The sequence below is a fragment of the Leptopilina heterotoma genome, unplaced genomic scaffold (assembly GCF_015476425.1).
Source record: "Leptopilina heterotoma isolate Lh14 unplaced genomic scaffold, ASM1547642v1 Lhet_32, whole genome shotgun sequence".
In the NCBI taxonomy this organism is placed as follows: domain Eukaryota; kingdom Metazoa; phylum Arthropoda; class Insecta; order Hymenoptera; family Figitidae; genus Leptopilina; species Leptopilina heterotoma.
Window position 1 is genome coordinate 776,157 of NW_025111017.1, and position 15,618 is coordinate 791,774.

A 15,618-nucleotide genomic window follows, 5' to 3' on the forward strand; every position below is an offset into this window, starting at 1 on the left:
AGAAGACAATTATTTTCAAAAGTAATAAAATTCTTCGCAGAAATTCAATTATTTTCAAGAATTTAAAAAAATTCTCGTCAAAATTTCAATTATCTTTAGAAATAATTAAATTCTTCGAAATTCAATTATTTTCAAAAATTTTAATAAAATTCTTGTCAAAATTGCAATTATTTTTTAAAACTTTTCTCAATTCAATCAAATTTTTTAGATATTTAATTATTTTTAATACAATTTTAATCTAATTTCTCGAAAAATGAAATTATTCTTAAAAATTTTATTGAAATTCGTCAAAAGAATTGAATTATTTAAAAATTTGTTGATAAAATTCTTTATGAGAATTCAATGTAAAGAAACATTCAATTATTCAATATGTTATTAATTTTTGTATTTAAATAATTGAATTCTCGATGAATTTTCTAATAAAAATTGATTTAAAAATGAATTTCAGTTAAAATTTTAGATGATATTTAAATATTGAACTCTCTAAATTTAAATTAGTAAAAATATTTTCTGATTTTAATTAGTGACTGATTTTTTACTTTTGAATTAGCATATTTTACTAATAAATAGTGGTTTCTACTATTTAATAGTAAAATTTACTAATTAAAAAGCAAAAAGTCAGTCACTAACTCCAATTAGTAAACATTTTTACTAATTCAAATTTAGAGAGAAAATATTATAGCGTGAATTTTTTGTAATAATTGAATTTTGAAAAGGTTTCAAACTAAAATGTTTGAATTATTTTATATTTTTAACTGAAAATTGTATAGATTTAATTTTTTTGAAAAAGTTTAATTGAATTGTTTTTATTTTCTAAAATATATTTGATTGAAGAATTTTCGAATAATCGATGAAATTTCGTAAAATTGAAGTGTAAACAAAAAGATTTGAAAATTTTCAAAGAAACCTGGAAAAATGAGGGATTTTTCCTGATTTTTGAAATGTGAATTATTTTTCTTTTATTGAAATTAATGGGAAATTTGTTCCAAGCAGCAGCAGCAGCAGTGGCAGGAGCGGACGACCCGTCGAAGCTTGACATGAAGAAGTTGGAAATTTCGGGAAAGAGTCAACAACAACTCGGGCAGGTTGTGTCGCAATCCAACAACCTTCACCCCTCTCGTGATTATTTCACAGCTCCAGTACCGTCAGTACCTTCCGTACCAACCGTTCCATCGGCGAGTATGCCGCTTTCGTCCCTGCAAGTGACAACGGCAGGAGTCCAGATACAAGCCGACGTGTCCACGGGGTTGCAGATCACACCCACGCAGCCCATCCCTAGAAGCGTGATCAGTGCCTTCGAGGCCGGTCTCAATTTAGGAATGCAGACGTGCATCAGCGAGGAGAACTTCCAGTCCTCATTGCTCTTGCAATCTCAGCTGAGTAAGTCATTTCAAAATATCAATTTTGAAACACAAAACCTGCAAATGTCTCTAAAAAGTTCAGGATACAAATTTTTCTTGTCTATTTTTAACACAAGTAAACTTTCCAAGCGCTAAAATAAAAAAAAAAAATGTGGGGAAACAATTTCACAGGAATTCAATTAAAATTTTTTTTTTAAATTTCTTCGCAATAATTCAATTATGTTTATAAAAATAAAAGTCGTCAGAGAGTTTCAATTTTTTTTAAATACAATTTTAATCGAATTCCTCGAAAAATGTATAACATAATTCTTAAAATCAGGGTTGCCACACAACCTGGAAACCTGGAAAACCTGGAAATGTCAGGGAATTTTGATCGAAATCCTGGAAAATTGTTATTTTCTAAAGTTTATTCTTGAAATCTAATCTTACATAAATATTTCAAAATTAATTCAATTTTAAAAAAAGTTGCGTTTACAATTTACAGATATAAGTACAGATGAATTTCAAAAGATTTTAATTTGAAATTTTGTAAAATTTCAATTTTCAATGAATTTAATTAGAAATCGTCTTAAAGATCGTCGATTTTTGAGAAATTTTAATTATTCCAATTCTTCTAAAATTAGTTAAATTTTTTAATATATATTTTTAATTGATTATTAAAAGTAATGGATTTATAGAAGAATTTTAATTAAAAACACTAAAAGAAAGTGAATTTTGAAGCAATTACAAATGATTGCAGAATTTCAATTATTTTCAAAAGTAGTCAAATTCTTCTCAGAAATTCAATTATTTCCAAAAATATTAATAAAATTCATGGCAAAATTTCAATTAGGGTAAGTGTGTCAATTGTGGCGGGTGCTCCAATTATGGCGACTTTGTAAAAAATAGAATTATTTACTATTTTAGAATAATATAGTTATTTGAAAATGATAGAAAAAGTTATTTTCGACCTTACTCGATATAATTGTACGAAAAAAAAACACATTTGAACTATTATTGGTTTAATTATTTAAGTACAAAAATTGTGCCCCGCCATAATTGGCACATTTTCATTGAATGTGCGTGCTCCAGTTATGGCGCGCAACACAACCTCTAAATACACGTTATTTTCCCCGCCGTAATTGGCGCGCCGAAATTGACTCAACCGCGCCATAATTGACGTTTCTAATCCTAATTCTTATTGCTTTAATTTTGTTTAAATAATTAATTTTTATAAAGTTTTTATAAAAGTTTTATTATCTATATGACACGGGCTTTTAGTTTAATAAGCCATAAATTTACTTCTTTCATTATAATTTTTGAATTTTCTATTTCAAAGACGGCTAAACCAGAACCGCGCCATAATTGGCACACTTACCCTATTTTCAAAAACTTTTATCAATTCAATGATTCTTAATAAATCTACTACTTTAATAAAACTTTCCAAAAGAATTTAATTATTTAGAAAATATTTAATAAAATTTTTCGTTAACATTTCATTATTTTCATAAATAATAAAACTCATCGCAGACTTTTAATTATTTTTAATAAAATTTTAATGGAATTCCTCGAAAAATGAAATTATTCTTAAAAATTTTATTAAAAATCCTCAAAGAAATTCAATTACTTTAAAAACTTTTGCTGCAATTTATTTATTAGAATTTAAGTATTATTTTCTATAAAGTTTTAATTAAATTTATTCAAAAAATTAAATTATTTTCAAAAGTTTTAATGAAATTCTTTGTAATATGTAATTCAATTTTTTTTTCAAAATAATTTTAATAAAATTCTTTGTTGAAATTTTAATAATTTCAAAAATTGGTCAAAATTAAATTATTTTCAATGTCTACTATTTCAATAAAGTTTCATAAAAGAATTCAATTCTTTAAAAAGACATTTTAATAAAATTCGTCTCAAGAATTTAATTATTTTCAAAAATTAATATTATTCTTCGCAGAAATTTAATTGTGTTTAATAATTTACAAAAATTCTCGTCAAAATTTCAATAATCTTTATAAATTTTTCTCCAAAATTTAATTATTTTCTAAAATTTTAATAAAATTCTTGGCAAAATTTCAATTATTTTTAAAAACTCTTAAAAAATTCTTTGGGGAAATTAAATTATTTTTAATTAAAATTTTAATCAAATTTCCGAAAAATGAACTTATTCTTAAAATTTTTATTAAAATTTGTCAAGAGAATTCAATTATTTAAAAATTTGTTTATAAAATTCTTTATGAAAATTCAATTTCAAGAAACATTCAATTATTTAATAAAATATTTATTTTCGTATTTAAATAATTGAATTCTCGTGAATTTTTCTAGTAAATATTGATTTAAAAATGAATTTCAGTTGAAATTTTAGATTATTATTGAATGTTGAAAGCAATATAGCGTAAATTTTTAGAAATAATTGAATTTTGAAAAAGTTTCAAATTAAAATCTTGGAAAATTTGAACTTTTCATACTTTTAACTAACAATTCTGTAGAATTAATTTTTTTAAAAAAGTTTAATTGAAGTTTTTTTTGAAATTATTGGAAGTTTTTGTTTTCTAATATACAATTGAAGAATTTCCGAATAATCGAAATTACGTAAAAATTAATATTGAAAATAATTGAATATTTATACGAAGAATTTTATCAATTTTGAAAATAATTGAATTCTTGCGAAGAATTTTGTGAATTTTAAAAATAATTGAATTGTTTCGAAGAATGTTATTCAAATTTTTGAGAATAATTGAATTCCTGCGAATAATTTTCTTATCTATAAAAATAATTAAATTCTTGACAAGATTTTTAAGGAAATTTAGTATTAATATTTCTCAAAAAGTTTAATGCAATTTTTTTTTAATTATTTGAAGTTTTTAATTTCTAATTTTTTTCATTGAAGAATGTCACAATAATCGAATAATTTGAGGTAAAATTGAATTGTAAACAAATGGATTTAAAAATTTCCAAAGAAGAACTTTTTCAAAAATTATTAAAAAAATTGAGTTCAAGAAGAATTTTAGTTAAAAATTCTAGAAATGAAGAATTGAATTGAAATGAAAATAATTTTGAAGAAATTACAGTAACAATATTTTTATAATATAAAATAATGATAGTATCAAGTTTTAATGAATATAAAACATGAAGAAAGCGATTACTTCGATCGATATTTTCATGTTTTATAATAAATATTCTTATATGTTATTAAATTTAAGATTTTTGAAAATCTTAATTTCTGTAAAAAAATAATAATGATTAAAAATTCATTTAAAAACGAAGTTATTAATGTTTTCGAGTAATTTTACAATTAAAGAAATTCGCAAATAAATGTTATAGAACAGGAAAAAAGTCGTTTTGTCTGGAAATCAGGAAGTTTGGTAAAATTAAAATTTGGTAAAATATAAATGTAGTTTTAAAAACTTGGAAAAATTCCGTTTTAACCTGGAAAAGTCAGGAAATTTGAAATGAGGAAAAGCGTGGTAACCCTGTTAAAAATTTTATTGAAATTCATCAAAAGAATTGAATTATTTAAAAATTTGTTGATAAAATTCTTTATAAGAATTAAATTTTAAGAAACATTCAAGAATTTAATAAATTATTTATTTTTGCATTTAAATAATTGAATTCTCGTAGAATTTTCTAATAAAAATTGATTTAAAAATGAATTTTGGATAATAATTGAATAGTAAAAGTATTAAAGTGTCAACCCTGCTGAATTTTAACTGAAGAACTGAACAATTTGACGCATTTGCCACATTGGCGATCTTGTGAATTGCAGCATTTCCAGCGCAAGCATTGCCTGCAGTTTCTGGAACAACTGCCATTGTCGACAGTTCACCACAGGTTGGCAATAATGCCGTTCAATCAACAGCCTGCAACATCAATCAGGTTCAAGTGTCAACGCAAACTCAAACGCCATCTTCGTCCGCAACTTCCACTGCAGTTGGGCCCGACAGGAAACAAGTTTACACAGCTCCCGCTGCCAATAAGGGGAAGAAGGGTCGATATCCACTTATCTCTCAACAGCAAAACGCTGCCACTTCTCAGCAACAGTCCGCTAATTTCCCCGTTCAAACCTTCCAATTGGATCCAACAGCTGGTTAGTTGACAACAAATGTTTTACTCACTTTAATATCCCAACCGTGGACTTTTTCAATTGAAAAGATTGTTTCAAAGTTTTCAGGGCTCGAACTAGGTCCGTAAGGTCAGAAATTTTATTGAGAAAAGACGAAAAGTTGGTAAATTCTACTATATAATTTGGAGAATTTTAGGGAAATTACAAATGATTGCAGAAATTCAACTATTTTCAAAAGTAATAACATTTTTCGGAGAAATTCAATTATGTTCAAGAATTTAAAAAAATTCTCGTCAAAATTTCAATTATCCTTAGAAATAATTACATTCTTCGAAATTTAATTATTTTCAAAAATTTTAATAAAATTTTTGGCAAAATTTTAATTAATTTCAAAAATTTCCCTTAATTCAATGATTTTTAATACCTACCAGGGTTGCCACGCAACCTGGAAAACCTGAAAAAGTAAGGGAATTTAAATAATAAAACTCATCGCAAAATTTCAATTATTTTTAATACAATTTTAATGGAATTTCTCGAAAAATGTATAATAATAATAAAATTTTTTTCAGAAATTCAATTATTTTCAAAAATAATAAAATTCTTTGCAGAAATTCAATAATTTTAACAAAATTTCCCCCAAAAATTTAATTATCTTTATAAAAAAAACAAATTCTTCGTAGAAATTCAATTATTTTCGGAAATAATAAATTTCTTGTCTGAAATTTAATTATTTTCGAAAACTTTAAACAAATTATTAACGAAAATGAAATTATTTTTGCAAAAATAAAATTCATCGCAGAAGTTGAATTCTTTGGAGAAATTCAATTATTTTTAAAAATTTTAACAAAATTTTTATTAAGAATTCACTAATCATTTATAAAAAACAAATTTCTTCCCATAAATTCAATTTTTTTTAATAAATACTAAAATTCATGTCAGAAATTCAATTATTTTCATAAATAATAAAACTCATTGCAGAATTTCAATTACTTTTAATACAATAATTGTAATGAAATTCCTCGAAAAATGTAATTGTTCTTAAAATTTTTATTAAAATTCGCCAGAGGAATTCAATTATTTAAAAATTTATTGATAAAATTCTTTATGAAAATTCAATTATAAGAAACATGCAATTATTTAATAAATTGTTTTTTTGTATTTAAATAATTGAAATCTCCTTGAATTTTCTAATAAAAATTGATTTAAAAATGGATTTTAGTTAAAACTTTAGATAATAAGAATTAAAATCTTTGAAAATCGGAACTTTTCACATTTCTAACTAACATTTGTAAGCAAATGAATTTGAAAATTCTCAAAGAACTTTTTGAAAAATTATTAAAATAATGCATTTATTGAAGAATTTTAGTTAAAAACTCAAAAACAAAAATTTAATTTCAGAAAAGTTACAAATTATTGTAGAAGTTCAATTATTTTTAAGAGTAATAATATTCTTTGCAGAAATTTAATTCTGTTTTTGTTTAAATAATTGAATTTAGGAGAAGAATTTTATTATTTATAAAAATATTTTACATTTTAAAGAGAATTTTTAAAAAAATGTTAAAAATACCTAATTCGAATTTTGCTTTGAATTTTATTAAATTTTATTCCGGATTGTTTGATATTAAAGTATGTGTTGTCGAGAAATGTGATTTTTTTACAATTTTGAGAATTTCTTGTTTCCTTTTTGTCGTTTTTTCTAAAATTCCATGCGACTTTTTTTCGATTTTTTTTGCAAATTTTATGCGACTTTTCGTGACTCGTTGTGAATTTATGCGACTAAAGCGATTTTTTTTGAGTTTTAAAGTCGATCCGAGCCCTGGTTTTATAGTTATGAAAAATGTAATTTATAGTTTGAAGTAAAATGTTCTCTTATTTCGCTCTGGACTGGTTATATTTTTGTCATTGGTCCGTAAATGGTCCGCATTTTGAAATACTTTGACTGGTTCGAGCCATGCGTTTTAAAAAGTTGCATTTGTTTTACTAGTTTTACTGTTTACTCGTTGACGTTTTAACTAACATTTGAACAATTAATATTAGTTGCTGGACAATATACTACTGGTGTTCCAACTGTTGGAGGCTACACAGCGAATCAAGTACCACCAGCGCCATTTTCCTGCATGGACGTGGATTCTGAAACGGACAGTAATCACGACACTGCTCTGACTTTGGCTTGTGCCGGTGGACACGAAGATCTCGTTGAACTGTTGTTAAGTCGAGGAGCTGATATCGGTAATGAAATATTCACATTATTTGTCTTTCTCTTGTAATTTTCTTATTTTCTAATTTTCTTGTTTTTCCATTACAGAGCATCGCGACAAGAAAGGGTTTACACCATTGATATTAGCAGCAACCGCCGGTCATCAAAAGGTTGTCGAGATTCTCCTGAATCACGGGGCGGAAATTGAAGCCCAGTCCGAACGAACAAAAGACACGCCATTGTCGCTTGCCTGCAGTGGAGGCAGATACGAAGTAGTCGAACTCTTGCTGAATCGCGCTGCCAATAAGGAGCACCGCAACGTTTCCGACTACACTCCACTTAGTCTCGCGGCGTCCGGTGGCTATGTTAATATCATCAAACTACTTCTCAGTCACGGCGCCGAGATCAACTCCCGAACAGGCTCAAAACTGGGCATTTCTCCACTCATGCTCGCCGCTATGAATGGCCATACAGGTTCTTCATTTTTCCTTTTTGTTTCCTTTCTTTTTATTTTCAGAACAGATTGTCACTCTTGCTTTTGGTACTTTCTTTTTACAGCTGCTGTTAAATTGCTTCTTGACATGGGAAGTGATATCAATGCTCAAATTGAAACCAACAGAAACACGGCATTGACTCTTGCCTGCTTTCAAGGAAGACACGAAGTTGTCAGTCTTTTACTCGATCGCAAGGCAAACGTCGAGCACCGAGCTAAGGTGCGCATTATGGCCATTGGAATATTCAAACACTTTCAGGGTGTTTACTAACCGCGAAATCCGCAATTTTTTCACCAAATTAAAAAAAGTTTTCTTATTTTAATTTCTTTTTAAAAAATCGCTCATTGTTCTCTAAATTTGAATTAGTTAAAAATAATTAATTTGATAGTAAAAAATCAGTCACTGATTCAAATATAGTATGTAAATAAATTTTTAAAAAATTATCGAATTAATAGAAATCTTGTGAAATTCAACTGAAAATAATTAAATTTGTTAAAGAATTTCATTAAAAACTTTTTAACAAATCGAATTTTCAAAGTATTTTAATTTAATAATTGATAAATAATTAAATTTTATAAAGAGCAACATTCATATTCATGTTTCTTAATTAAAATTTTCATTAGTTAATTAAAAAAAAGATACACACTTAAAGTTTTGTAATAAAATTAAATTTTTTTAAAGTTTTTTTTGAAACTTCTGAAAAATAAGATTTTTGAAATTTTTCATTTCTATTGTTTCAAGATAATTGAATTTTTATAGGCAAATAATTGAAAATTTTTGAAATAATTGAAATTTCTTTACATTATTCTATTAAAAATAATTAAATTCTTTTAAAGAATTTTATTTAAATTTTTCGAAAATGATCAGGAGAAAATAGTCACCGTAATTGAAATTTTATTTTTTAAAATTGCTTCACAATATATTCAATTATTTCCATAAATAGTAAAACTCATTGCAGAATTTCAATTATCTGGGTTGCCACAAGTCAGGGAATTCAGGGAAAAGTCAGAAACTCAATTATTTTCAAAAGTAATAAAATTCTTCGCAAAAATTCAATTATGTTCAAAAATTAAAAAAAATTCTCGTCAAAATTCAATTATCTTTAAAAATAATAAAATTCTTCTTCAAATTTCAATTATTTTCAAAAATTTTAACAAAAATTCTTTGCAAAATTTCAATTATTTTCAAAAAATTTTTCTCAATTCAATGATTTTCAATATCTACAGTTTTAATAAAAATTTTTCAAAAGAATTTAATAATTTCCAAAAAAAATTTTTGATAAAATTCTAAGCAAACTTTGCAATAATTCAATTATTTTCATAAATAATAAAAATTTTTTACAAAAATTCAATTACTTTCATGAATAATAAAATTCATCATAGAATTTCAATTATTTTTAATACAATTTTAATTGAATTCCTCGAAAAATTTAATTATTCTTGAAAATTTTATTAAAATTTCTCGAAAAAATTCAAATTTGTTGATAAAATTTTTTATGATAATTTAGTTTCGAGAAACATTCATTTATTCAATAAATTATTTATTTAATTTAAATAATTGAATTGTCGTAGAATTTTCCAATAAAAATTTATTTAAAAACGAATATTAGTTAAAATTTTAGATAATAATTGAATATTAAAAGCATTATAGCATGAATTTTTAAAAATACATCATTGAATTCTTTCGAAGAATTTTAACAAAATTTTTGAAAATAGTGACATTTTTCGAAGAATTTACATAAAATTGTATTAAAAATAATTGAAATCTTGTGAAGAATTTTATTAATTTCTGAAAATAATTGAATTCTTGCAATGAATTTTTTCAAATTTTTTTTTAAATAGGTAATTGAAATAATGTAAAGAATCTTATTATTTATGATAATAATTGAATTCGTGCATCGAATTTTATTACATTTTTTTAAATAATTGAATTCTTTTGAGAACTTTTATTAAAAAAGTAGATTGTGAAAATATTTGAATTTCAACGAAGAATTTAATTATATTCGTAAAATGTAATTAAATTCTTACAAAAAAATTAAGAGAATAATTCCATTTTTCTAGGAATTTACTTTAAATTGTATTTTAAATAATTGAATTCATGTGAAAAATTTTATTGCTTGTAAAAATAATTGAATTTATGCAAGGAATTTTATTACATTTTATTTAAATAATTATATTCTTTTGAAAACTTGTATTAAAAATGTAAATTTTGAAAATTTTTGAATTTCAGCGAAGAATTTCATTATTTGTAAAATGTACCTAATTTAATTCTTGCAAAAAATTTTTGAAGATAATTTTATTTTTCGAGATATTTATTTAGAATTGTATTAAAAATAATTGAAACCATGTGAAGAATTTTATTATTTATGAAATTATTTATGAAAATAGTATTATTATTCCCAAAGAATTGAAAAAATTCTTTGTTTAATTCAATTATTTTCCAAATTTCTAATTAAAATTATTAAAAAAACATTATTTTCAAAAAATTTAAAGAAACTCGTCAAAAGAATTTAATTATTCATAAAAACTGTAATAAAAATTTTGGAAGCCATTTGTAGATTTATTTATGTTCGAAATGAAATAACTTTAAATTTGATGAGAAAAAAAACCGGAAATAATGAGGACAAAGCCGAAAATAGTAGACACCCTACGCTTTCTTTCTTTCTTCTGTCTTGGAAAACTGTATTTGATTGATTTAATTTCAGACTGGATTAACTCCCCTGATGGAAGCTGCGAGCGGTGGTTATGTCGAAGTGGGCAGAGTTTTGCTGAATAAAGGAGCCGATGTGAATGCCACACCTGTTCCTTCTTCACGCGACACTGCTTTGACAATAGCCGCTGACAAGGGCCACTGTCGATTCGTCGAATTACTCTTATCTAAGTGAGCACTGCTTTCCTTCAATTATTTCATTAAACTGCAAAGTTCATTATCTTGAGAGAAATTACCTGTCTTATTTATTTGATGATAATTGAATGTATTTACTTGATAACAGGGGCACTCAAGTCGAGGTGAAGAATAAGAAAGGAAACAGTCCTTTGTGGCTCGCTGCGAATGGTGGACATCTCAATGTAGTGGACTTACTTTATCATGCTGGCGCAGACATTGATTCACAAGATAATCGAAAGGTAAACATAAAGCAATAATTTTGTTAGTTTGTTACATTTAAAACGTCAAATTTACACCAAATTATTAGTATATGGGTATATCTCTGGATCCTTATTTATTAAATAGATAAATATTTATTTCAATTTGAAGTGGCGATTTTTTACAATGTCTACTTGTCCCTAGCCATACTATCGGATGGTTTAAACGACAATACTTTGTAATGAATCGAAATTACTAATTCTAAGACTCAACTTTTTAAAGTTAATTAAACAGTCAACACTTTTCCCTACGAAAATTAATATTGTGCAGGCTTCGCACTCATCTACTATACTAAAACCTACTATTTACTACTTTTTTTACGTTATTTGGATTCTTTTTTAGATCTCAGCCACTAAAAGTTACTATTTATATTGTTTTAGAATTTACACTTCTTTAAATTCGCTAATACTAGAAATCAAAAAACTATTCTGAAAAAAATTACAATCAAATTCTTTAAAAGGATTCGATTATTTTCAAAAAATATTCGAAATTCAATTATTTTCAATATCTAGTAGGTATTTTCATAAAATTTCGCAAAAGAATTCTCAATTACTAAAAAAATGGATAAAATTCAATTATTTTCATAAATAATCAAATCTCCACGTGAATTCAACTAATTTAGAATAGCATTTTCAAACAAAATTTCGAAAAAATCAATTACTTAACAAAATCTTTATACAATTCTTCACAATAAATCAATTACTTTTACTAATAATAACATTTTCCATGGAAATTCATATTTTTTTTTTAAATTTTGATAAAATTCTAAGCAAGAATTCAATCGAAGAATTTTTCATCGAAGAATTTCAATTATTTTTAATACTATTTTTAATTAATTAATCGAAAAATTCAATTTTTTTCACAAATAAAGTTTTCCACAAGAAAACAATTATTTGAAATAAAATTTTTATAATATTTATTGTATTTCGAAAAAGTTAATTATTTAAAACAATGTTTATAAAATTCTTATGAAGAATTCAATTATTTTCAAAAATAACAAAATTTTTCACAGAAATTCAATTATTTACAAACCTTTCTTAAATTTCTTCACCATTATTCAATTATTTTCATAAATAATAATACTCATCACAGAATTTCAATTATTTTTAATACAATTTTAATGGAATTCCTTGACAGGGTTGCCACAGGTCAGGGAAGTCAGGGAATTCAGAGAAAAGTCAGGGAAAGTAAAATTGGTCCGGGAAGTCAGGGAAAAGTCAGGGATTTTTACTAAAAGTGCTGGAAAAAATTAAATTTTTAAAATTCATGAGAAAACTGAATTTTTATGTTTTTTTTGTTTACCTCGTAAACTATGAAGTTACCTCGAATTTTAATACAAATCCTTCAATGTTTTCTATTTCTGACAATAATTTCTTTTTAAATAACTTAATTTTTCAAAAACTATAATAAAATTATGACTTATAAATTATTTTATGAATAATTTTTACAATTTTCATAAATACTAGATTGATAGAAGCATTTTAGTAAAAAATACTAAAAAAAATTGAATTTTTGAAAAGTTGCAAATGGTTACAGAAATTCAATTATTTTCAAAAGTTACAAAAATTCTTCGCAGAATTTCAATTATGTTCAAAAATTTAAAAAAAATTCTCGTCAAAATTTCAATTATCTTTATAAATAATAAAATTCTTCATCGAAATTCAATTATTTTAGAGAAATTTTAATAAAATTCTTGTCAAAATTCCACAGGAATTCAATTATTCCATATTTAATAAATTTCTTTGAAATAATTCAATTATTTTCATAAGTAATAAAATTTTCACAGGAATTCAATTACTTAAAATTCAAAATTTCATAAAATTTTTCGAAAAATATCAATTATTTAAAAAGATTTTTATAAAATTCGTCGCAAGAATTTAATTATTTAAAAATATTTAACATAGTTCTTTTCAAGAATTCAATTATTTTTATAAATAATAAAATTCTTCACCGAAATTCAATTATTTTTATAAACTTGAATAAAATTCGTTGTAAGAATTCAATTATTTATATAAATAATAAAATTCTTCACAGAAATACAGTTATTTTTATAAATTTGAATAAAATTCGTTGGAAGAATTAAATTATTTTCAAAAGTAATAAAATTCTTCGCAGAAATCCAATTATGTTCAAAAATTGAAAAAAAAAAAATTGTCAAAATTCCAAGTATCTTTATAAATAATAAACTTCTTCTCCGACATTGAATTATTTTATGAAAATTTTAATAAAATTCTTAGAAAAATTTTAATTATTTTAATAAATAATAAAACTCATCACAGGATTTTAATTATTTTTTATACAATATTTTAATCAAATTCCTCGATAAATGTAATTATTATTCTTAAAAATTTTATTAAAATTTGTCAAATGAATTCAATTATTTAAAAATTTATTGATAAAATTTTTTATGAGAATTCAATTTTAACAAACATTTAATTATTGAATAAATTATTTATTTTTTAATCTAAATAATTGAATTTTTCTAGAATTTTCTAATAAAAATTGATTTAAAAATGAATCAACGAATAATCGATTTATTATTATTTATGAAAATAATTGAATTATTGCAACGAATTTTATTACATTTTTTTTAAATAATTGAATTTTTTTGTGAAATTGTACTGTTTGTAAAAATAATTGAATTCTTGCGAAGGATTTTTTTTAGGATTTTTGTAAATATTTAACTTATTTTGAAAAATTTTATGATAATTTAAATTATTACAAAACATGAAGAAGGCGATCACTCCGAGTCGAAGATCTTTTGAAAAAAGATAAGATGCGAGAGAAAAGCAAAAAAAGGAACAAAAATTGGAAACTTTACGAGTTTTTAATTTAAATGAAAAAACTTCTTTGAAAATTGCATCATAAACTTTAAAAATTATAATTTTTACAATCCACTTTAATTAAAATCTACTTTTAAAATGAAGTATTTAATTTTTTAATAATTGAATCGCAAACAAAACGAAAAGTAATGTTAATGATATCGCAGTCTATGCTTCGGTTGAAATTGAAAATGATATAAATTTTGATAAATAATAATAATATTATAATAATTAGAATTATTATTATTAATTACAACCCTTCAGTTTCCAATTGTTTTAAGTAAGTTATTTATCTAATTATTATTTATTATTTAATTAAATAATTTATAATTTTTTGAAGTTGATTCGTTTTATCTGTCCACTTGCAGAATTTGAAAGCTTCGTTTACAAAGTTTATGTACTTAGACAGAGTTTCAATACTGTGCTAAAAAAAATTTTTTCTTTTTGAAAAGTTAAAGATTCTAGAGATATTCCCATATATAATATTCGTTTTAATTAATTCATTCTTTTCACACCTGAAATAAGTCATTTATACTTATGGTTTTGTATTTTTGTTTTGATAGATTATATTTTTATATTAAACTATTTTTTAAATCGCAGTGAAGAAACGTTTATTAATAAAAAATGTGTCTGCTTTTATTGATATTATATTTTTTGTGTTGACGACCCAAGTTTCGAAATGAGGTGCAAATTATTAACATTCATAAAATAGAAATGCAGTAAATTTTGTTCGGAATGTTTTAGTTTTTATGCAAAGCAGTTTTATTTTTGATATTCTGAGTAAATTTATTGAATGTCTTAGGTTTCATGTCTAATGGCCGCCTTCCGAAAGGGACATATAAAAGTAGTGAAATGGATGGTTAGTCATGTGACACAATTCCCCAGTGATCAAGAAATGACGAGGTACATTGCGACTGTCAATGACAAGGAGTTGCTGGAGAAATGTCAAGAGTGTGTGAAAATAATTCGCGCGGCGAAAGAGACCCAAGCAGCGAAGGCGAATAAGAATGCGACAATACTTTTGGAGGAACTCGATATGGAGAAGACGAGAGAGGAGTCGAAGAAAGCGGCAGCGGCACGCAGAAGAGAGAGGAAAAAGAAGAAGAAACTCGAGAAGAAGGAAGAGAAGCGAAAACTGCACGAGGAGAATAAGAAAAATGAAACCATTTTCGAGGATAAAGAGGATAATGGGAAGAAGTCTGGCGACGAAGATGGAGACCGAGGAGAAGACAGCGAGCACGAGGAAGCTGACAACAACGAAAGAATGGATAATGTACCTTCGCCGATAAACAGGAGTCCCGAGGATCCCGACAAGGAAGAGGGTGACAGTGGAATCGATGCCAACAGTCAGGGAAGCTGTAGCAGCAACGATGTGAAAGCGAGGGAGAAGAAGAAGGAAAAGAAGAAGAAGAAGAGTAGTAGTCCCAGTGTTAATGAGAAAGACACTTCACCGCACCGACCACCAAAAACTGTTTTACCCAGTAGTAGTAGTTCAAGTTTACCGCAATCAACAATTTCGCCGAGCAAGTCCCAAACTTCCATTTCCGAAAAGTAAGTC

General features: G+C 24.9%; 1 protein-coding gene across 6 annotated transcripts in view; it reads left to right on the forward strand.

Annotated features, from left to right (window-relative positions):
* Window positions 1-15,618, forward strand: part of LOC122504843 (ankyrin repeat domain-containing protein 17-like) — an 89,164-nt gene that overhangs the window by 49,847 nt on the left and 23,699 nt on the right. For 5 of the 6 annotated variants that reach the window (XM_043616128.1, XM_043616134.1, XM_043616132.1 and 2 more), the window contains exons 11-18: window positions 991-1,380; window positions 5,107-5,427; window positions 7,441-7,632; window positions 7,709-8,074; window positions 8,159-8,313; window positions 10,799-10,974; window positions 11,087-11,219; window positions 14,863-15,611. In XM_043616128.1, the coding sequence (XP_043472063.1) occupies window positions 991-1,380; window positions 5,107-5,427; window positions 7,441-7,632; window positions 7,709-8,074; window positions 8,159-8,313; window positions 10,799-10,974; window positions 11,087-11,219; window positions 14,863-15,611 (2,482 nt within the window). The remainder of the gene's footprint in view (window positions 1-990; window positions 1,381-5,106; window positions 5,428-7,440; window positions 7,633-7,708; window positions 8,075-8,158; window positions 8,314-10,798; window positions 10,975-11,086; window positions 11,220-14,862; window positions 15,612-15,618) is intronic. The other variant, XM_043616129.1, reaches the window with a different exon arrangement.